The following is a 24868-nucleotide window of genomic DNA, read 5'->3' as shown; positions in this document are numbered from 1 at the left end:
ACAGGGCAATCCTCTGGTGTGGATGGCTGTAAGGCCTGGTCTCTACTTTTATGGGTATGTTGGTGTGTGTGGTCTGGCCTCTCATACCCACTTTAGGTGTGCTCCCATGCCACCAACCAGGTGCTATGGCATGGGGTGGTTCTTTGGAGGCCTGTCAGGGCCATCAGCTCAGTGCTGGTGATGGGCCCATTTTATGGGTACCCCTGGTTGCTGGAGGTGGGCAGGACACCACTTTGGAAGGTGATTCGGCTGGGTGCGTCCTCAGGGGAATGCTGGGTAGATGGCAGGGTTAGCAGCTTAATGGAAGGTGTCAGACCTGGCACCTACAGCACTGGCTGGCTAGATAGAAGGAGAGCAAACAAAGCAAACAAGGGAAGAATGGTATGTGTTAGTGCCTCCATTCCCAGAGAGAGCCCTGCCAAATCCCCCACAGACACCCTAAAATTCATCAGTATATCTCTTCGTGTATGACCCGGGTGCATTTCAAACTGCTGTATCTATGCTTTGACTCAGAGTGAGTGAGTTTGTGCACAGGCCCTTTAAGGGAGGATTCTCACTTTCCCAGGGCCCCTTAGTTTGCTGGTTCTCACAACCCGATGTTATGAGAACCTCCTCTTCTGGGTGCAGGTCCCCCAGCCTGAGGAGCCTGAGGTGCGTCTTAGAAGCCTCGCTCTTCAAGGGGCTTCCAGGGTTTGTGATATCTGCCCCCCTCATTGTGGAAACCCTGTTCTCTGCCTCCTAACTTATCTCAATGTGGCCTTTTCTTTATATTCTCAGTTGTAGAGAATCCGTTCTGCAAGTCTTCAGGTTGTTCTTGGAGATAGTTGCTTTACATTTAGTTGTAATTTTGACGTGTTTTAGGGAGGAGGGGAGCCAAGGATATTCCTACTCTGCCATCTTGACCCCACCTCTTTCCTCTTGACACTTTTATATAAATTTGAAATTATATCAAAATGAAAAGTTACAAAGATTCATGAGCAAAGCACAGGAAGTTGGAAAATGTATTCATCATTCACGTAGGCATCAAAATTAGTCATCATTCAAGTTCTTGGTGATGTCATTTCCTCCTAACAGCACTGGATCTGTTTTTTTCCCCCCATTACCTACCAGGTCACCACCAAATCAAACAGGGGACCTGTGAAGTGGTTGCTGTGCACAGGTGCTGTAACAAGAACCGTATAGAAGAGCGATCCCAAACAGTGAAGTGTTCTTGCTTCCCAGGGCAGGTTGCTGGCACAACTCGGGCTCAGCCTTCTTGTGTTGAAGGTAAGACCTTTCTGGTCAGGTTCTTGTAATATTGAAGAAGGACCTGAAACTACCAAGGATCTTCCAACTTTGCTGTCTTTGCAATGCACAGAAAACTAGGTTGCTTCTAGGTCAGTGTCATTCCAAAAATGACCATAAATACAACTTCACCAATTTCATGATGAGTAAGGTATTAATGATGTCTCTTAAGAGGGGAAGAATGTAAAGGGATTAGAGAGTACAAATTAGTAGTCACAGTATTGCCATAGGGATATGAAAGACAGTTTGGGGAACATAATCAGTAATGTAAAGATTTTGTAGGGGATCAGATGGGCACTGGGCTTATTAGGGAGAGGACTTCATGGACTGTGTAGATATCTGACCACTGTGCTGTACACATGAACCTGAAGCTGAATAATATGGAATATCAACTATAACTATATATATGTATATATGGTCACGGGATATGGAGTACAGCATAAGGAATAGAGTCAATGGAATGTCAGAGGGTAGTAGATTGGGGGAAAGGGCTTATCACTTTGTGAGGGGTGTAAATGTCTCCAATTACATGGTTTGTACACCTGAAACTAATATTTTTTTTTTTAAAGTGCTATCAGTGGGGAGTTTCATTACCAGATAACCAGGAAGATGTGCTTTGATCTCTTCTGGCCCTCCAGAGCTCACCACCAAAGCAGTTGCTTCCTTAGACTCTTTCTTCTTCCTGCTATCAGACTCTGTACTCAGCCTGGTTTTCTTACTTCATGTTTAATGTAATAGACAAATATTCTCTTAATTTCTAGTTTATTTAGCAAACATTTACAAAACATCTTCTTTGAAGCAACTTCTCTGAAAATAGTTGGGGATCATGTATCATTCATTCATTGTCTCCAAATCTTCTGGCAGAGTACTATGCCAATGGTTAAAAAAAAAAAAGTGAATGTTGATGGTTATAGACGGAGGCCTGGGATTGATTCCTTTTGATGTCCCTGGCTTCTTCCAGCAGATGCCTTGTTAGAAACAAGTATTAATCCCCAGGAGAACAGATAGATGAGGTTAAGCTTTCTAGTAGTTTCTCTGTAGTGACAGAAAACCTCCCTGAAAATGAAATAAACACTTCCAGTCTTACCTGATGGATGTCTAAAGGTGAACGTTAAAACACACGCACACACACGCACACACACACTCTTAACTCCAGATCTTACTGCACTATCAAAAGTAGTAGCTAACTTACCCACAGCCCACCTCTCCTACCAAACAAACACAGGCACACATTTATGGGCTGTATTATCATGTATTATCATCAGTGGTGTTGTGATATGGCATAATCTCAGCCACTTTTAAAGCTGGAAATGTAAGTGGAGAATTTCCAATGTACAATTCCTTATCAGAAACCTTTGGGGCCAAATGTGTTGCTAAATTTAGATTTTGTCAGATTTTATAAAGGTAACATAATGCATATCCCATCTATTACCTAACAAAAATCACTCATATGTATTCTCCAACTGTACTCCATAATCACAGATATTAATATTTCTACAGTGAGATATGTGAATATTCATGCAGAATGGGATAAGGCAGGATGAAGAACCTTATGTTAATTCAAGTCATATTTTGCTGCCATAGTACAGAAATCCTTTTCATTTTCAGAGCTTTTTGGATTTAGGGATTGTAGGTAAAGGATTGTGTACCTGTAGAAAAGACAAAGATCTTTAATATTTAAAAAGGCATTTGAAAGAAACTTGCTAAGTTCCTATACCCCCAGCTGGGATATATTTTCTCTATCAATTGAATCCAGATCATACCCATTCTGTCTCCTTGTTCTCCCTCAACTCACTCCACTTATCTCTACCCCACTGTTACCTCCACAGTCTGGGGGCCAACATTACATCTTGCTGAGCTTACTACTCCTAGTGTTCCATTTTCCATCTTGTAGCAAGAAAGATGCTTCTACAAAAACAGAATGGATTAGATCACTCTCATTCTTGAAACCACACTTCAGTGGCTTCTGTCTTTAAAAGAAAATCCAAAGTTTCCACTATGGTTTATGAAGCCCTGCCTAATTTGACTCTGTTTCACTTCTCTCTTTCAACTACTCTACCCCACCCCACCTGGAGTCCTTTCCATTTCCTTTTATCGCTTCACTTCACCTACAGTATCCTTTACCTCAATCATTGCCTTCTTCCCTGCAACACATTTTGTCTATTTAATCCCTACTTTCCTTTCAAATCTCCTGTATGTTCTTGTATCTCCTCCTATTTCTAGTTCATAACACGGATCCCAATTTGTTGTAAAAACTTATTGAATGTGTGCCTTCCCATTATTCTATAGTTGCTTGAGGACAGGAACTGGGTCTCTTATTTCCATCTGCCCTCATTGGCTGGTGAATGAATGAGTTTTAACACAGCAGAGAATTGATTCATCTTTCCTAATCAGATTGTTTTTGAAAGGTAACAACTATTTTTGCTTGCCTCTGTAGATTGTTAAACTTCTATAGAAGCTTAAGAATCATGACATAAAGTATATAAATACTCTCTGTTTAGCCTAGAATCTTTGGATATAGTCTTAGATATCTAAATCATGTTTTACAGTATTCAAGGTACCTTTATGGTACCTGGAAAGTATGGAATTGGGTAGCAAATACTATTATTAGTATCTTTATCTTAGTAAAGGAAATATTAATACCTTACCCTAAACAAGCTTGTTTTATATTTGGGCAAAAATCCCCTTGGCCACCGTCCTAGGGGTAACTATATTTTCTATATATTTCTATATTTAAGATAGGTCTGTAGAAAATGTGATAGATTCAATATAAACGTGAGCTATACATGAATGGTATTACATTGGGTGTTTCTTAAGCCTACCTTCTTTATTCCTATCAATATTATGATCCAGATCTAGTACACATTGCTCTAACTTAGTTTTTCAATTGTCCTAAAGTTTTCCATTGAATGGATAGTCCATAATTTATTTAACCTTTCCTCTACTGAAGGGCATTTGGTTGTGTCTATGGAAAACCAGCAGACTCACAGGCTAGCTACATGATTTCCTTAGTGTCGTAGAATCAGTAAGTGATAGAGACCAATTATTTGGTATCTGAGGAGTCTATACAGTAGAACTTTCTATGATGATGCAAATGTTATTTCCATATAATTCTGTATCTATATGTAATCATGCATGTGTGTCCAGTACGGTTTGTAGTGACTAACCACATGTGGCTGTTGAGCATTTGAAATGTGACTAGTTTGAACTGAACATTTGAGATGTGACTAGTGCACATTTAAGTTTAAATGGGAACTTGTAACTAGAAGTGTCTTTTGGACAGTATAGCTTTGCAGTCTGACAATTAAGTTTGCGAATTCATCCTAGGAAAAGTACTACATACCTCATTGCTGAATATCACTATGGTCACCTTCGAAGTACTCCCCTTGGGAAGCTATGCACTGATGCCGGTACCTAGTCCACCCTTCAAAGCAATTTTTGAACTCTTTTTCTGGAATGGCCATCAGAGCTGTCATCGTAGTACCTTCTGTTGATGTCCTGAATGTCATCAAAATGTCTCCTTTTCAATATTTTCTTTAGCTTCAGGTAAAGAAAGAAGTCATTAGAGGCCAGATCAGGTGAGTAGGGAGGGTGTTCCAATACAGTTATTTGTTTACTGGCAAAAATTCCCTTACAGACAGTGCTGTGTGAGCTGGTGCATTGTCGTGATGCAAGAGCCATGAATTGTTGGCAAAAAGTTCAGGTGGTCTAACTTTTTCATGCAGCCTTTTCAGCACTTCCAAATAGTAAACTTGGTAAACTCTTTGTCCAGCTGATACAAATTCATAATGAATAATCGCTCGGATATCAAAAAAAAGGTGACCAACATTGGTGCAACAAGTTCACTAACTTAATTGTCACACCTCGTATAAATTTAGAGCACCATTTGTGGCCAGAGACTACCCAGACATGAAAAATGAGATTGTGATTTTGTTTTCATGTCTGTGACCCCTGCACATTGCCTGGCAAACAATTGGTGTTCAATAAATGTTTATTGGATCAAAATCACTGAGGAGGTATAGGAAGTTGTAGTTTAGGCTTTAGTTAGGATATACAAGGTGTAATCACAAAATACAGTGAATGATTAAATAAAAATATATTGCAGTAAAAGACGCATGCAATTAGTCCCCTTCAGAATATACCCCTCACTTTGAACACACTTATCCCATTGTTCTTGCCACTTTCTGAAGCAGTTCTGGAAGTCCTCTTTCGTGAGTGTCTTTAGTTGTGCTGTCATGGCTGCCTCAATGTCCCGAATCGTTTTGACTTTGGGGAAGAGCAGAAGTGCTATGGTGCCAGAGTTGGTGGATAAGGCGGATAAGGACACACCATAATGGTTTTATTTGACAGAAATTGCCATATACCAGAAACAATGTGTGACATGGAACATTGTCATGATGGAGGATGAAGTAAAGACAGTCACGAAAGAAGACTTCCAGAACTGCTTCAGGAAGTGGCAAGAATGATGGGTAAATGTATTTGAAGCAAGGGGGTTTAATGGTAATTTGTCTATTTCTGTAATAAATTTTTTTTAATTTAAACATTCACCATATTTTTCAATCACACTGCATATATCTGTTTTCACATCCCCCTGATCTTCTAGTCTTCATCTAAATATGTTTCCGTTAGGGCTTTTTAGGTTTACCTGCTAAATCTTTATCCTATAATAATTATGCAGTTTCATGCAGTTGCATGACTTGTGGGAAGATTTAGTCTCTGCTGATACATTCCTCGTTTGTCAATAAGAATAGAGAGGATCTAAAATATAAAATTCATTTGAATTTACATTTAAATTAAAACAAAGGCGAAAAGACATTGGAATAGGGCATTACTTCAGTTGGCCCTGAAGTTGGAACCTCCTTATGCATTTTCGTTAATCCATACCTCAGATACTTATCTGGTGTTTGCATAGGCTTCTCCATAAAAACAGAGCTTTTACTAAGCAGCAAGAAAAACTAGCTGTTTTCCCTTATCAAGATTTTTTTGTAATAATTAACTTATGAGTCCCCCTGAATTATTGAAATGTGTCTTTAATACACATTTGGGATTTGGAGGAAGGGATGGGGAATTATTTGACTGAGGCTATGGTTATTTGGGTCCTAACACAGACAACTGTTTAGCTGGTAAGCGTTTTTCCTTTTGAATCTTCTCCCAGCATAAAGAGGCTGTTTTGTGGTGGGAACTGTATTCTATGCATTTATCAAAACACAGCTCTATAGAAACACTCCTGAATGGTCTTAATGCTAAAATGAGATAAATGTGTAGTGCAATGAAGCTTAATTTATTTTGTCAAAGTAAATGCTTTCTAAATAATCAGATTTTTTTTTTTAAAAAAGAGGTATCAGACAAAAACTTAGGAATGGGAGGCTGTTACTTTTTAAAGCTTTTTTTTTCTTTTGATGATGCCTGAATTTCTTTTTTCAGATGTCAGAATTCGCTTAGTTAAGGATGAGAGGTATAGTTCGTACTGCAGACAAGTCCCATGGCTTCATGGACTGTGTGATGAGACACAGGATCTATCTGAAAGATGTGATTTCACAGGGTTTTCCTGCTCGTGCTTTCTGTACCACTTAAAGGTGAAGCAGTTTTCTGGGTTTTCTCAGTGGCAGTCAGGTGAATGAGAACCTGTGGCAAAAGCACATTGGGAGTGGGAAGGATGTGTACCTGGCATATGTTGGTTCGTTTATTAAGTCTTAATTTAGCACCTTTGTGCCTGTCATGTCCTGGATGCTGAAAGTAGGATGATAATTAGATCCAGGTCCTGCTTTCAAGGAACCTACAGTTTACTAAGAAAGATAGACAAACTCTAGTAAATGAAGGACTCCAAGGAGAGCAGAGAAAGGGTCAGTGGTGGTGCCCCATGAGAAGCAATGAGTATGAGTTTACCAGGTAGGAGGGAACTAGGGAGAGCACAGCATAAAGCGTACGAGAGTGAGGGGGGCAAACTTGGGGACTGGAAGTAGCTAAGTATGGCTAGGAAATGGTAGAAACAGAGCCGTTGATTTTGGAGGCCGTAGACGAAATCAAGTTTTAGGATTTAATTCCTGCCTTCTGGGAATTTGTATTCTAGGAGATTGGATGAAGCAGAGTATGCCAGTAAAGAAAGGGGATGAAGTGCTAGGAACAAAATTTGTATAAAATACCCTAAAATTTTTGAGAAGGAAAAATGTGATCCCCGAATTTGGCAGGTCATATTGTCAGCATAGGTCTCATGTCTAGCTCAGGATTACCCAGGGTGTGTGTGTGTGTGTGTGTGTGTGTGTGTGTGTGTGTGTGTGTGTGTGAGAGAGAGAAAGAGAGAGAGCGCAGACTTTAGACTTGTGGACTTGGCCGCAGTAGGGGAACGGAGGAAGGCAGTGGAAGAGTGGTGTCATGGTGTTTACTGTGGACTAGGATTCTTTTCACAAGCCAAAGCTTTAATGAGGTCTGATGAATTAGCTCAGCTTCTCATTGTGGGCTGAATACATCCACATAACCATAAGTCAGTGTTTATCAACCAGGATCGGTTTTGCCCCATGGGGATATTTGGCAATGTCTGGAGACGCTTTTGGTTGTCACACTGGGCAGAGGATGCTACTGTCATCTTGGGGATAGAGGCCAGGCCTGGTGCTAAACATCTTACAGCGCACAGGGCAGGCCTCCATTATAAGGAATCATCCAGCCCCAAATGTCAATAGTGCCCAGGTCAAGGAATCCTGCCTCAGAGGCCCCACTGCAGGTGTATGTGCTGTCTCAGATGGCATTTAGCTGAGAGGACAAAACTCAGTCCAAAAGAGCAGTCTGCACATTCGTCTACTGCGTCAACCAGTTCTCAGTGTACACTGTGGAAGTAACAATACTGTGTTATTAGTGGCCTGTGAGAACAAGTAAAAGATTCCTTAAGAAAGGTCGTCATGCTCTAACTACTGCTTTTATGAGTGTTATATGGGTCAGGTTGGAATGGCTTCTTTTCTTGAAAAACAAGAAATATAAATTGGCAGGCTTTCTACCTAGTGATCTTAAAAATTAATAAATGGCTTAAATTTTAAAGAACACAGTGAGCGTCTTGAAATAAGAATGATAAGAGCAAAATAGCTAAAGATAAAATACATTAAAATTCCAGAGCATATTCTGGTGGTCGTTTCCATTTTCTAGATGATGTATATTTTAGAAAGATGTTTTCTTAATCTTTTGGGCCATAGCGTCAGTGCAAAACTACATTTTTCTTTAGAAAAGCCTTCACTCCGTGTAAATACAACTAAATGAAGTGAACAAATGACAGACCAACTCTTAAGAAGTGAGTCCGTTCATTGTTAGCTTTATTCAAAGGCGGGCTTATTTAAATAGCTATATAAATACATACTGTATTTTATTTAATGGGGTGATATGTATTTGGGATAAAGGATAGGGAAAAAAAAATCCTCAATCTATTTTATACAACAGAGAGTAAAGAAAATGCACCAGAAGCAAAGTAGCTAATTAGCCACATTACATTTTCAGCTAGAACATTATAAAAAGTAGTAGTCACTACCACAAATCCAGGGCTTCACTGTCTTTTTTTCCTCTCTTTCTGCATAAAACTAGAAATTTATTACAGGTTGGCATCTTGAAGATAGGGAGATTTAGTGTTTTCATAAGTTAGGAAGGCATGAGGCTTTTCAAAGGATTTTATTGTAAAAATAGAAGTGAGAAGATCCTTTCTCATTTAAAGTATATGATGGTATTTTGTAACAGGGAAAAAACTGTTGCATCCCACAAATTCATTTTCCTGGGGAGACAAGGCTCAGTTAAGTGGGCAGATGTTCTCCTGAGTTATTTTAATAGAATCCTACTGCTGGGCTCTTTGTCTCAGCTCTAGCTGGCTCAGTATGCACTCAAAGCTTAAACTTCCAGGCTGTTTAATCACCTTATTCACCGCCAGGTCCAACCCTTGGTTGGTTCTAACCTTAGTTGTGAGTTCCTTAGTCAATCTTTAACTCATAAAGGAATTTGAAACTTTTATTTTGGCTACTATGGTGGCTCTTATTATGTCTGTCTTTTCTGAAAGAACATTTGTTGTTAAGTCTTTCACGATGAAACGCCATCATAGATGAAGAACTTATAGGGGTACCTCACTCAACATATTCTTCTATAAGATATTAATATGATTTCTGTTTTTGCAAATAGAGAAATAGTTTAAATCCCAGGGCAACTTGCTATTATAAGGAGCCTATTGTGAATCTGTCTTTAGAAAAATCACTCCATATTTTCCAATTAAATGAAAGAAAAATGGTAAATAATTTCACAAGTGCTTGATTGCATGTGCTTCCTTCTTTTATTTATTTAAATAAATTAAATTTAAATCCTTAAAGAAAACACTAGGCACATAATATTCTTTTCTGTAGTTAAGAATTGGTATATTTTTCTTTGATGAATGCCTGAATCCATCATTTTATGCCCCCTCAAGCGCCTTTACTTGGCATCAGAATTTTCTTGGAACCCCAAGAGTTCAGTAAGAAGTTCTGATATTTCTCTGCTGTGAAGTTGAGATAATCTGATTTATTCTATTTCTTCTGCAGGGAATTTGTTCCCAGATTTCTCACTCCTCAATTGGTCTCTTGCAGACTCCCTCTGTCCCCCATTGTTTTACCACCCCTGCCAGGCCAACACTACTAGCAGTGCAGGTTCTCCTGGCTTATTGCACTGCCTTGCTCAGAAACTTTCCATGGCTCCCTACTGCTTAGAGAATCAAGTCTAATCTTAAGTTGGCCTCAAGAGCCCCTTCTCGCCCATCCTCCTTAGCCGGGCATTCAGTTTCCTTGCTGACACCTCCCTTGAGCCACCTGGGTCTGCTGGCCTCCACATGGTCCACTCACTGTCCCACCGCTCCATCTGCCTTCACTTGGACAGACCGCTAACCACCTGTCAAGGCTTCTTTTATCTCTTCCATGTAGCTCTGCTACCACACAAGATTAGATAGTTCTACTGCTGAGTGAAAGAAAGTGTCTAAGGAACAATTTTAAAGATTAAAAAAAATTATTTTAAATTCAGCTTTAACTCTGTATAAATATCACTAAGCTCTGTCAACATTTATATAACTTTTGCAGTCCTGCAGATGGTATTTTAAATTGAGGGGTGGAAACCATCTCTTATTTATCTTTATATCCACTTGGGACCAACCCAAGGTATTCAGAAAATAATGAATGGCTGGTCAGCACTATGAATGTGGTCAGATGCTACGTAGCACTTCTTCATCTAAACTGTTATTGTAAATTGCAGCATAGTAGAAAGACGGATGTACAGAGCATTAAAATCCAGATTCTTTTTTCAAAATTTTTATAGGGGAACAGTGCGTTTTTCCAGGACCCTCAGCTCCATGTCAAATCATTGTTTTCAATCTAGTTGTGGAGGGTGCAGCTCACTGGCCCATGTGGGACTCGAACTGGCGACCTTGGTGTTATGAGCACTGCGCTCTAACCACTGAGCCAACTGGCCACCCAAAATCTAGATTGTAATGCCTCCTCTCTTACTTTATGGAAAGTTCTGGTGTTTATTTCTCGAACCATTTGCTTTTCCACCTGCTTCTGAAGGTTGTTGGGATAATCAAAAGAGGAATAGTAGGTAAAAGTTCTTTGAAAGTGACAAAACTCCATCTAGTTTTAAGATGAGATTGTTACGATATTTGGGGCTAAAAAGAATATAACTTTCTCAGGCTTTGACCCAGTGTGTCCATTCACTCAAGTTCAGTTGCAGTCTCTGACAAAATTAATAACTCATTTAGCTACATTCCTTTCTCAGTGTTGGCACCTTCTCATTTAAATAGCAAGTGATTCTCCTGGATCACAAATCTGCCTTCCTCGGGTACTATTGGTGCTGATGGGAATAATGGGATAGTAGCTCAGTATTTGGCCGGAATCTGGAACGGTGGCCGCTTTTGTGCATCAGGGTAGGTAGACACAATGTGCGGCTACTTCAGCTGATAATGAAACCATCCTGTGCCCTCATGATGCCATACTGCATTTGCTTGACAGAATAATAATTTTGAATGCACTGACTTGCTGTGTTACTTACTTTTGTCACTGATTCTATACAAGGAGTTGTTTCTACTAGAGAACTCCGGTGTGAGGGTGGGGCATATATTTAATGGTTAGAGCATGGGCCTCAGCATTAGACTGCCTCCATCCAAATGCTGCCTGACTGTTTTCAAACTATGTGACTTCCGGCAAGTCACTCAGTGACTCTGGGCCTTGGTTTTCTCTTCTCTATGAGACTCAAGAAAATAATTTTAACCTCAGGGTTGCAGTGAGATTGAAATTAGAAAATTCAGGGAAGGCAATTAGTAGAATTCATAAAAATTTGCTTGAACTTGAGTTTTGGACTTCTTAGGTAGCAGGAGTTCAAATCAAATCCATTGAGGTATATTTCTATCAAAGTGTTGCTGTTTGAAGAAGGAAAACAGGGCTAAGCTAGTCCCCATTTCCCCCACCCATCCTCCCAGCCCCCCAGTGCTCTGTCCTGTTCCAGCCTATTAGTTGAGCTCACCTTTAAAACTCAGTCACAAACAACCCTTTTTGTCCTTTGAATCTGTGGGAATAACCAGCCAAATCGATGGTGCTTCCTTTACTTCTCTTCTTCTGCCTCCAAACCCAGAGAGCTGGGGTGCTAGTTTCTGCTTCATGGGCTTAAAACACAAATCATTTTATTGGCGGACTGCTGCGGGCATGGTGAGGTAAGGAGGATAGCTAATTCACAGGTGAGCTAACTAGTCTAGCATGCGGCACCTGAGGGAATGTCAGGCCTGCCCATCTTCACTTTGTACCTCGTAATTGACTTCAAATTACTCACCACTTGCTGGAATGGCTGGAGAGATGAGCACAATGTATGATGGAAATGTTTACTGCTTTTAGTCTTTGTTGTTGACAACAAAAAGCATCAAACATATACCAACTTTGCACTATAAAAATGCAGCCTACAAGCAAAGATGATGACCACAGTAACAGCTAACGTTTCCTGGGAACATAGTGACTGGCCCAGAGTCAGCTGAGACTTTCATACAGATTAGCTTCGTTCTCCACATCCTGTGGTGAGCTTCCATTTGTACCGCCATTTTACATATGAAGAAACTGAGGCTGAGAGGAGTTCAATAGCTAGTTCCAGGTCATTTGTAAAAAAGTAGCATGGACAAAATAAAGAGGCCACCAACTGAATGGGAGAAGATTTTTGCAAACAGTGCCTCTGATAAGGGGCTAATGTCCAGAATATACAAGGAACTCATGCAACTCAACAAAAAAACAAACTAACAACCCAATTGAAAAATGGGCAGAGTACCTGGGGAGACATTTCTCCAAAGAGGACATACAAATGGCAAATAGACATATGAAAAAATGCTCAACATCACTAATCATCAGAGAAATGCAAATAAAAACCACAATGAAATATCACCTCACCCCAGTCAGAATGGCTATCATCAATAAGACAAATAGTAACAAGTGTTGGAGAGGCTGTGGAGAAAAAGAAACCCTCATATACTGTTGTGGGAATGCAGACTGGTGCAGCCTTTATGGAAGGCATTGTAGAGGTTCCTCAAAAAATTACGAATAGAATTGCCATATGACCCAGCAATCCCTCTCCTGGGTATCTACCCAAAAAATCTGAAAACATCTATACATAAAGACAACTGTGCTCCAATGTTCATTGCAGCTTTGTTTACCGTGGCCAAGACATGGAAACAACCAAAATGTCCTTCGATAGATGAATGGATAAAGAAGTTGTGGTATATATACACAATGGAATCCTATTTGGCGGTAAGAAAAGAGGATATAGGAACATTTGTGACAACATGGATGGATCTTGAGAGTGTAATGCTAAGCGAAATAAGTCAGACAGAAAAAGCAGAGAACCATGTGATTTCACTGATATGTGGTATATAAACCAAAAACAACAAAAGAACAAGACAAACAAATGAGAAACAGAAACTCATAGACACAGAGAATAGTTTAGTGGTTACCAGAGGGTAAGGGGGTGGGGGGTGGGAGATGAGGGTAAGGGGGATCAAATATATGGTGATGGAAGGAGAACTGACTCTGGGTGATGAACACACAATGGGATTTATAGATGATGTAATACAGAATTGTACACCTGAACTCTATGTAATTTTACTAACAATTGTCACCCCAATAAATTTAAAAAATAAATTAACAACAACAACAACAAAAAGTTAGCATGGCCAAATTCAAATCAAGTCAGGCATACCTTGAAGCTTGAGATCACACTATGTTATAATTAGTCAACTACAGGGAAAAAAACTTATTTGCAGAGTGTATGGCTAATTGGATTCTTTAAATTTACTTGTGGTAAACTAATTCTTATTAGCAATCTTTGAAGTCCACGTACTAATCTATATTGAGCTTTGTGTTGTCCACAAAGCAGGAGCAGTGTCACATTAATTGGCCTTTGTTTTCCAGCATCTATCGTGATTCAGAAATGGTGGTGTCACATGCATCCTTGTTTGGAAGGAGAGGATTGTAAAGTGCTGCCAGATTACTCAGGTTGGTCCTGTAGCAGTGGCAACAAAGTCAAAACTACGAAGGCAAGTATAGACAAAACACAACGGTGATTTCATTTCAGCATTATTAACTCTGGGGTTCTCCCCTTCATTTTATGCTGCCATCAGGAAAACAACATTACCTATATTGGTAAACCTGGTTGGGCAGTTCTACCGTATTTGGCCTTTTGGAAAAGCCCTCTTCCCAGCATCACCCTTTATGTCAGATTTTACCGAGCAGTGACTTGGTGGGTGAATTTGTTATTTCAGGCAAGGCTGCTAAGTTAATTTCAGATCTTTCCGGGTCAAATATACGGTGACTGAAGATTTGACATTTGGTGTGAACACACACTGCAATATACAGATAATGTATTATAGAATTGTACACTTGAAGCCTATATCATTTTCTTAACCAGTATCACCCCAATAAGTTTAATTAATAAAAGTTTACAAGAGTCGACAAGCTAGTGTATCAAAATGACATGGCAAGAATCTACAGATGGATGATTTACTAAAGTGGAAATATGTATGCCTGTAAGGAGATTTAATGTTGAAGACTCTGATTCAAGTCTTTCGAGTCAAAAGTTTCCTCCCCAAATGGTTTTCTTTCCAGTTCTCCCTGTCTCTGAAGGACACAGTTGTCAACCCAGTTCTTGAGCCAGAAATCCAATTTCTTCCTTATGTTCCCATGTCTAATATTTATTTTGCCGGTGGTACTGTGACTTCCCAATCCCTGCATGACTCTGCATCACTGTACTTACAGCCTCTGTCCGGCCCACCCGGTGTCTCCTCTGGACTATTGAGTTGCTGCCTCACATCTGCTCTTGCTCCCGGTCAGCCTGTTCTTCATACGATGATTACATTCATTTTCGTGAAACGTGAATCTTCTAAGCTAGTCAGCCCCCAGGTTTTCTACTGGTTTCCTCTGGCTACTTAGTCTACTAGCCTGGGCCTGTCAGGATCTTAATAAGTCAACGGGCAACCTACCTGCCCTCCATTCTTTCTGCTCTAGCCGTCTTTGCTGGCTGTTAGTCCCTCTTACATGGGTATCTGCAGTTTTAAAGGAATATGCTCTTCATGGAATGTGTTACCCTCCTTTTATTTCTAGTTTTACCATTATTTCTTCAGGGAACACTTCCCTGATTGGATTCGTGTCCCCTTTATCTTTGAGCATTTACTATGGTTATATTTTGCGTCGATGGGTATACAGTTGACCCTTGAACAACTTGACACACCTCCTACCCCCACGCAGTCAAAAAACCATGTATAACTTTTGACTTCCTCAAAATCTGTGGTCCCTCGGTCTCGTGGGAGCCCCACAGATACCCAAATATACTGATGATTGAGTCTCTTATATAAAACAGATAGATAATTGCATACAGTCGGCCCTCTTCATCCACGGACTCCCAACCTGCAGATAGAAAGCACTACAGGTATTTATTGAAAAAATTCTGCATGTAAGTAGACCCATGTTATTCAAACTCGTGTTGTTCAAGGGTCACCTGTACTTATTTGTTCAGACCTAGAGCTTTCTGTTCAAAGCAGAGCTGGGAAATCATGTCTGTTTCTGCTTACCCTGATGGTCTCAGAGCTCACTGGATGTCTCATTAACTATTTTTTGAATGAAAATTAGTAAAACAGGACATTCTGTGATATTAGAATGAGACAGACTAGAATGGAGTGACTCTATAGTTATGGTTTCTCTCTGAACTTTGGCCCCTCAGGAGGTATAATGATTATTGAATGGCTTCTCATCTTGCTTACGGTTCTCCCTTTATAAGTATTTTGAATTACTAAACAGAGTTCTCATTCATCTTCAACTACTGAGGTCAAAAGCAGGTGAATTCTTCTCTTCATTTTGTGCATGAGATATTAGAATAAGTTGTTATAAGGTAAATATTTAAATATATGCCATTAATATAATAAAAGATATTTAAAAACATGGAAAATAATATATTTTGTAATAAATTTTAAAGTAAATGTAAATTTTTGTTGATATTATCATACCAAAAATTATCAATAGTATATTAAGTCAGTTGATTAAGTTACTTTTTATCTATTTAGAGCATAATTTCAAAACCAAGCCTATTTCCAATTATTAATTGCAATTATCATCTAACTTGCCCTTGTCAGTGATACCAAGAGGACCAGGATAAATGACCTGATACATGTGTTTATATCCAGGGCAGTGAAGTTCACGGAGTCATGTTGGAGGAAGGAGGTTAACACTCCATCATTTCTATCAGTGCCTCCTCTAAGCCGATCCCAATGAAATCCCAATCTATGTAAACCCAAGTGTGCCCGCTAAGCAAACCCTGCCTTACACTAATTCTGTTCTCGTTTTGCTACTGGCCCCTTTCAGCCATATTCCCTAACCGCTCAAATGAAAATCTTGGAGTTACCAACGAGCTAGGAGCTTACTTACATCCATCAATGATAAATTTTTCTTTTACTGACTGTAATTCTTGTAGACCAAGAAGTAACATTTCAGAAGGTTATGCTTGCATTGATTTTTACATATAAATATGAAACAGGATCATGAGTGCAAGCCAGCTATGAACTGGAAAAGAATATGTCTAAGTAGCCTCTTGCTACAGTGATTCCCTCTCCGTTTATGTACAGTTACAGAGGGCATTTGCAGGAAGCAAACCTTTGGGGGCATTTGGCTCTGAGTGCTGGGAATACAAGTTTGCTGTAGCTAAGTCCTCAACAGTAGTGACATTTCATTTGGCACTTTGAAGAGTTGTAGAAACATAATATAGTTCCCTAAGCTATTGTGATGCTTAGCTGCTTTTTTTTTTTTTTTCAGTGATAAGCCACTTGAGAATAATCTCAAAGTTATAAAACTTTGTTTCCTTTATTAATCTGAGTCAGTGTGACTTGAACTGCATAAAACGTTTTATGTATTTTTTGGATCTTCTGCACATACAGTCAAGTCATTTGTGGAGGTGTGACTGGCTTCTGTGAAGAGCTTGGTGCCCACAGAAGCTACATCTTTTTCTTAAAACCACCTGACCTTACTTCACTGGTGAGATAGCAGCTCTACAAAGGTAGAGCAATTACCACCCTAAAGGAGAGGGTGTTAAATACATAACAAAATAATTTTCCTTTTCCTTAAACTGTTCATGCAGAACAAAGCATAGAAGGGCCAAAAGGTAAGATTGTCTGTCTACAGTAAACCACCTATGTCAGAATTTTATTTTCCATTTACATGCAAATATGAAAAGAGTTAGCAGTTAACTTGAGGTATTAATAGGCTTAGATGAAGATATGAAGATGAGAGGGAACAACTCCCTAACCAGTCATTTTGTCTTTCCCAAAGCATAGAAGGTTGGCATTGAGTTTATTCTGCCTGTGTAGTTTTCAAGGTCCCCAGAAAGGGTGCAGCTATTACTTCTTGTGGAAAAATATAACTCTCTCTCTGTCGTCCTACCTCAATTTCCATTTTCTTAATTCTGAGTTTTACTGCATTCTCTACGGTAAAGAGTTAGTTTTTTGTCTGAGTTGTCAGTATTAACGTTCCTCGCAAGTGCATGACATGGTCTTTGTACAAAAGCCAAGCATTTGCCATGGCGTTTGTGGTTTGAAAATGGAAGTAAATCATATTAAATATCAAGAACTTCCAGATTGTTTTTAAAGATTTTATTGGGAATGGGGAACAGGAATTTATTGGGGAACAGTGTGTATTTCCAGGACTTTTTATTGGGGAACAGTAGTGTGTTTTTCCCAGGACTCATCAGCTCCATCCAAGTCAAGTTGTCCTTTCAATCTTAGTTGTGGAGGGCGCAGTTCAGCTCCAGGTCCAGCTGCCGTTGTTTATTGTAGTGGGCGCAGCCCACCATCCCTTGTGGGAGTCGAACCGGCAACCTTGAGGCTGAGAGCACGTGCTCCAACCAAGTTGTGGAGCGTGCAGCTTGCTGGCCCATGTGGGAATCCAAGCGGCAGCCCTGTTGCCCAGAGCTCGCGCTCTAAATAAGCGAGCCACCCATCCGCTCTCAGAGTTTTTTAATGTTCTTACTTTTACAACATCTACTAAGGGTGAAGAGCTATGTCTCTAGAACAGTTCTCAACTAGGGGAAATTTTCCCACAAGGGCTATTTGCTGTCTGGGGACACTTTCAGTTGTCACACATTAGGGAGGGGATGTTATGGGTACCTACCGGGGGGCTCTGCTAACCACCGTAAAATGCACAGGGCAGCCTCCACGGCACAGAGTTGTCTGGCTCCCGATGTCAGTAGTGCTGAGACTGAAAAATTCTGCTTTAGAGAATAGTATATGTTTTTTAGTAGCTCTTTGCAAGCATCCTACCTGATCTTCTTAACATCATTTTGTTCTTCAAAGTGTCTAATTGTTTCTAATATTTTATATTGGAAATCTAAGGTAGAAGTTAGGAATTTAAAAAACAGGGTGTTTCTTCAACACAGCCATCACTCTCAAGATCTAAGATGACCAAGTCCTCCTGGTATTGTCCACAGATGGTCTCTAAGTGATCCCTTTCTCTGTCTGTTGGGCTACCACCTTGGGCCATCCTCATCCTCTTGTACCACAATGTTATAATGATTGATATCAGTAGCTGTAGAAGCATCACTGTGGGCAGTTGTTAAAAATGCACTGCTTTGAGCTCCACCTCCATGACCTTCTAGTCTAGTGAGCCTGGGGTGGGGCTTAGAAAACCATACTTTTAAAAAATGGTTGTGGTGACTGATGAACAAACATGCAGGAGCCACTGGTTTAACTGAGCTCCCTACCTGCTCTCGGCTTGAGCCTTTATTGGCTTATACTCTGCTCTCTGTGCCACCAGAATCAACTCCCTGCCCAGGTTCCCTCCTGATGAGAGACCATTCATGAATCCCCATTGGTAATATGTCGAAAATACAGAGTATAAGCACTTTGGGGATGGGCCTTCCCTGACACTCACCTAGTAAGCCATGTATTTCCACACCCCATTGCTTTCTTCTCCATCTCCTTTCTCTTCTAAAATTCCACTTGTCTTTCCAGGTACAACTGAGATGGCATCTTTACCCTGAAGTCTTGTTTCCCCTGATTCCTACAGCCAGAGCTTAAAATACTCAGGGTACCATGTCACATGTGAGTGAAGCTAATATTGGCATGTTAGCAACCATTATCCACCAAAATTCCAAATAATGATGAACCTTCCTTATACGATCAGCAAAATGAAAGTTTTACAGGAAAATAAATCCTAATTTATCTGATCCAACTTTCAGTGTAGATCGCCTCTAAAATGAGCGGGGCATGGAGAATGAGCTTCCTTAAATAGCATGCTTTTGAGAATTCCATCCTAGATGCAGATCAGTACTTGACTGTAAACACTGTTAGGTCATATATAGACACATGATCAATCTGGAAAGAGCTACCATGGCAGCAGCCACCCTTCTTGAATGTTAACCACATGACAAGCACTGGGCCATGCAATTCAGTTCACATGTTTCAGTCATTCTTCACTGCAACTGAAGGGAGCGGGTGCTATTTTTACATTAGGCAGATGAAGAAACTAAGGCAAAGCGAGCCAGTCCTCCGTATCCAGAAAATGACCGATTCAGTCATCAGGTTTTTCAAGCCAAAGGCTAATCCCTATTTCTGTCACATTCTTCATCCTGTTTGTCACACATTCTCTTGGCTTCCCCTTTCATCACTTCATCCAAAGTGATCCCTTTAAGATGCAATCTTTTCTTACCGCTGACTAGTATTCCATTGTCTATATACCACATCTTCTTTATCCATTCATCTATCGAAGGACATTTTGGTTGTTTGTATGTCTTGGCCACAGTAAATAAAGCTGCAATGAACATTGGAGCACACGTGTCTTTATGGATAAATGTTTTCAGATTTTTTGGGTAGATACCCAGGAGAGGGATTGCTGGGTCATACGGTAATCATATTCATAATTTTTTGAGGAACCTCCACACTGCCTTCCATAGCGGCTGCACCAGTCTGCATTCCCACCAACAGTGCATGAGGGTTCATTTCTCTCCACAGCCTCTCCAACACTTGTTACTATTTGTCTTGTTGATGATAGCCATTCTAACTGGGGTGAGGTGGTATCTCGTTGTGGTTTTGATTTGCATTTCTCTGATGATTAGTGATGTTGAGCATTTTTTCATATGTCTATTGGCCATTTGTATGTCCTCTTTGGAGAAATGTCTGTTCAGGTCCTTTGCCCATTTTTTAATTGGGTTGTTTGTTTTTTTGTTGTTGAGTTGTATGAGTTCCTTATATATTTTGGATATTAGCCCCTGAGTTCCTTATATATTTTGGATATTAGCCCCTTATTGGAGGTGTTGTTTGCAAAAATCTTCTCCCATTTGGTTGGTTGCCTCTTTGTTTTGTTGATGGTTTATTTTTCTGTGCAAAAACTTTTCAGTTTCATGTAGTCCTATTCATTTATTTTAGCTTTTGAACCCAAGGTCCACAAGTTTAGTACCTATGTTTTCTTCTATGCGTTTATTGTTTCAGGTCTTATGTTTAAGTCTTTTATCCATTTTGAGATGAAATAATGTCATTTGCGACAACATGTATGGATCTTGAGATTATTATGCTAAGTGAAATAAGTCAGACAGAAAAAGTAGAGAACCATATGATTTCACTGATATGTTGGATATAAAACTGAAAACAGCAAACGAACAAGACAAACAAATGAAGAACCCAAAACTCATAGACACAGACAATAGTTTAGTGGTTACCAGAGAGAAGGGAGGTAGGGGAGTGGTAGATGAGGGTAAAAGGGATGAAATACATGGTGATAAAAGGAGAACTGACTCTGGGTGGTGAACACACAATGTGATATATAAATGATGTATCACAGATTTGTACACGTGAAATCTATGTAACTTTACTAACAATTGTCACCCCAATAAACTTTAATTAATAAAAAACAAAAAGATACCATCTGCCATGAGTTCCTTGTCTCACCTTTGTACCTCAGTCAGAGAAAGGCCAAAAATCTTGCATTGACCTGTGGTCCCCCTTGCATTTACCTTTCCACCTGGAATGCTCTCCCCCAAGACTTTCAGGGCTCCCTCCCTCTCTTCCTCCAAGTGTTTCTTCAAACATCTCCTTCTCTGACAATCTCTATAAAACAGTAACCATCTACCGTCCCTGCCCCAATATTTCTTTTCTCCATTATACTGATTTACTTTTCTCCATAGCACATAGCACATTAGACATATTACTTATTTGCCTGTTTGTCCCATCCTTTCTTCCAGAATAGGAATCAGCAAGCTATGGTTTGCTCGCTAAATCCAGCCCATGGCCTGTGAGCTAAGGTGGGTTAGATATACAATTTTAAGTGCTTGGAAAAATAAAAAAGAAACTAACATTTCATAACATATGAAAATGATATGAAATCCAAATTTCAGTGTCCAAATAAAGTTTTATTGGAACAAAGCCACACCAATTAGTTTGCGGGTTGTATTATCCATGCGGCTTTCGTAGTATAAAGGCAGAGTTGAGTAGTTGTGACAGTGACTATACACCTGCAAATGTGAACATATTTACTGTCTGGTCCTGGAGAGAAAAAGTGTGCCAGCCCGTACTCTAGGTAAGCTCCATGAGGATGGGGTTTTTGTTTTGTTGCTGTATTCCAGCACAAACGGAAGAGCTATTACATTGTAGAATACATAAATAAAGGCCATTATCAGTTAATAGTGAATCTGAGGTTTGAATAAATACCTGATTGGATCTAAAGACCAGGCATGATGACTGCTATCAACTAATATAATTTAGTTTGAAAATATTTTCATGGTGTAGACATGTTAAAGTATTAAACTTTTTTTTCCTAGTTGGTGTATTGATTAATGTGTAAAATTTCTTACATGAAGAAATCAAACTATAGAAACTGCTGACCTATTTTCTTAGATTATAAATAATGAGACTGGGGCATTTAAAAATGGAATTGAAAAAAGCACTTTAATGGAGGTATGTTGCTAGTCCATATGGCAGTTTTATAAAATAATGTATTTTTTTAAATACAAGTTAACTACATTAGAAAAGGTACAAAGGCGACATTTTCATCTTGACATATGCTGATTTTAATCAGCATTCATTTGACAAAATCTGAGCACCATTTACAGAGCACGCTCAGTCAACCTGACGTGCCATGAATGTACCTAGTCTGATGGGATTTTTATAGCTCCACAAAATACAAAGCTGGGACACATAACACCATGTTGTAGAAGCCTTGGTGCATGTTTTCTTTTTTTTAATAAAAAAGTTACAAATATTTTCAATTACAGTTGACATTAAGTATTATAGTAGTTTCAGGTGTGCAGCGTAGTGGTCAGACATTTATATAATTTATGAAGTGATGTCCCTGACAGTCTAGTACCCACCTGGCACCATACATAGTTATTACAATATTGTTGCTCTATTCCCTGTGCTGTACTTTATATCCCTGAGACTATTTTGTAACTTTGAATTTGTACATCTTAATCCTTTTTCACTCAGCCACCCAACCCCCTTCCATCTGGCAACCATCAAAATGTTCTCTGTATCTAAGAGTGTGTTTCTGTTTTGTTGGCTCGTTTATTTTGATTTTTAGATTCCACATACAAGTAAAATTATATACCAAGGTGCCAAAAAAATGTATACATGTTTTAAGAGATGTTATCTTAAAATGTGTATACCTTTTTTTTGGCATCTTTTTTTTGGTGTTCTCTATCTGACTTATTTCATTTAGCATTAATACTCTCTAGGTCCATCCATGTTGACGCAAATGGCAAGATTTCATTCTTTTCATGGCTGAGTAATATTCCATTGTATATATGTACCACCTCTTCTTTATCCAACTGTCTATCGATGAACACTTAGGTTGCTTCTATATCTTGACTATTGTAAATAATGCTGCAGTGTACATAAGGATGCATATATCTTTTTCATTAGTGTTCTGGATTTCTTTGGAAGAAGAGGGATTTCTGGGTCATATGGTAGTTCTATTTTTTATTTTTTGAGGACCCTTCATGCTCTTTTCTAGAGTGGCTGCACCAATTTGCAGTCCCATCAATGCATGTTTTCTTTGCAACCTAAAAACAAGAAATGTCAAGAAGAATTCAAAATTGATTTGGTGATGTTGGTTATGGATAGAGGTGCAAACTGCTATACCCTACACAATGACACGGGCAGGGACATATGCGTCTAGTGGCAGGAAGGATTATCTTTGGTGGGTATGAGGCATTGAATGCTCACTTATTTAATTTGTTTTAGGTAACACGGTAGCAAAGAGAGGTGTGCTTCAATTCTGGAGGAGCTACAAGACGCCAAGCTCTTTCGTTTGAATTAATGTCCTGGCCACTTTGTGGAAAACTGTGTTGGATTTCCAGCAACAGCATACGTGCATATGTGTGCTGTAAGGAGGAGTTTTCACTTAACGGTCCCAGCCCTCCCCTCTGTTCTTCATGATTTTATTACATTGAATTGTAACCACAGGCTGCCACACAACTGACATCCTATCCAGATCCCAAGGAACATACCTCTAAGAAATGCTGGAGGAACAAACCACAGACTTCAGAATGGATCACCACTAAAGGAATATTGGGTCTTCAATTTCTTTCTCAATGTGGACATAGGTTTGACACGGTCCTCATTCTTTCCTCTTTTGAACTTTTCCTTTAGCCTTTGCATTAAAGTGGTTTGAAATGGGTCTAAATAACAAAACATTTTGGCAAATATATTTGTGGATGTAGGTTAATGAATTCTGATAAAATGGTCATGGAAATTTATTTTATAAACATTGAAGAATAGCAGAACTTATTGGGGTTATTGTGTATGCATTTTATTTTTGCTTTTGATTTAAAATTTTTGTATTTTAATTTCCATTGTTACATTAGGAGAAATAAAATGTAAGCATTTTAATTTCAGTGCACCATTTTGCTGAGTGCTAAGAAAGCATATGAACGTTGATATTTTATAACCAAAGCTCTATCATGACATATTTACCAAGAAATAAAACCTGTTGGGATTTTTATGGCTAATGTGTAGTCATAGAAAACATTTAACATAGAAAACAGTCTCTGTTTAGATCAAGGGTGATTTCTTAGGTCCAGTTTATGTCAATTATATTAAAATATTTTGTTAACTCCTAGACAAGAGTCTTGAAATGCTGAATTTTTGACTGTAAATGATTTATTCTTAAGTTAGCTCTTTACCTGCTTATTTGTTAATAACTTTATTTAAATGTAAGTAAAATCTGAGTCATTTTTTTCTTGGTTTAATGATTTTTGTAGCTGATGTGTCTCCACATATTCTTAGAAAGCTGTCATGCAGAAAAACACTACAGATGAAAAGCAACTGACCCAGATTTTAAATGCATAATGTTATTAAAACACACACTACTATAATAATATGGGATAGATTTTATATATAGTAAGAAATGCCCAAAGCTTATTTTTTGCACTATTATCCCTGTGCTCTCACAATTATGGGGAAACTATTACTATAATGTTTATAATAGTAACATTTTATTCTCGCAAAAGGAATGGAAATAGGTGATATCCATTTGTTTGCTATATTTTGTTTGAATTTGACTGATTGGATGCTTAACAAGAATTGTTTCTTGTTAAGTAAAGAATAAGTAAAGTAAGTAAAAAATTCTTTCTGTTGATGGCTTATGGCATACTATAAGATTTGGTGCTTATTTTATTACCTTGTGTTGACATCCGAGGCTTGCAAATTTTAAATGCAAAAGTGAAAAATAACTTTAAAAAATGATATTTAACTTTGGGGATGTGAACTATATGGAAAACTTGAGACTTACATATAGATTGCTACTTTATTTCTTCTCCAAAACCATGTAGTATTAAGGAGTTAAATCTAGGGAGGTTTAATTAAGTTTAGGCACATTCATGATGTTTTATGCATACTCTGCTGCCTTTAGTATAAGACTTTCCTTTGTAAGAAAAGAGTTAAAAAATAATAAGTAGATTTTATAGCACATTGTCTTTGCGCAAGCATCTGATCTTGTATCCTAAATAAAATCAAGTAAATATGACACTGTTTCACCTTGAGGTACATTTCTAGGGTGTAAACTACTCCCAGGGAATAAATGGTCCATTTGGGAAAATGGCAGGT

General features: G+C 38.9%; 1 protein-coding gene across 2 annotated transcripts in view; it reads left to right on the top strand.

Moving 5' to 3' along the window:
* The window catches only part of TAFA4 (TAFA chemokine like family member 4), a 200712-nt gene extending 176322 nt beyond the window's left edge, over window positions 1-24390 (top strand). The window contains exons 4-6 of one of the 2 annotated variants that reach the window (XM_019711725.3): window positions 1111-1266; window positions 13707-13831; window positions 23006-24390. In XM_019711725.3, the coding sequence (XP_019567284.1) occupies window positions 1111-1266; window positions 13707-13831; window positions 23006-23017 (293 nt within the window). In that variant the 3' untranslated portion in view covers window positions 23018-24390. The remainder of the gene's footprint in view (window positions 1-1110; window positions 1267-13706; window positions 13832-23005) is intronic. The other variant, XM_074313251.2, reaches the window with a different exon arrangement.
* Window positions 24391-24868: the final 478 nt, after the last annotated feature.

This window comes from Rhinolophus sinicus, chromosome 5 (genome assembly GCF_057876585.1).
Source record: "Rhinolophus sinicus isolate RSI-liver-muscle chromosome 5, RSI-T2T, whole genome shotgun sequence".
In the NCBI taxonomy this organism is placed as follows: domain Eukaryota; kingdom Metazoa; phylum Chordata; class Mammalia; order Chiroptera; family Rhinolophidae; genus Rhinolophus; species Rhinolophus sinicus.
Note: the sequence above shows the minus strand (reverse complement) of the source record. Positions and strands in the feature narration are given on the sequence as shown.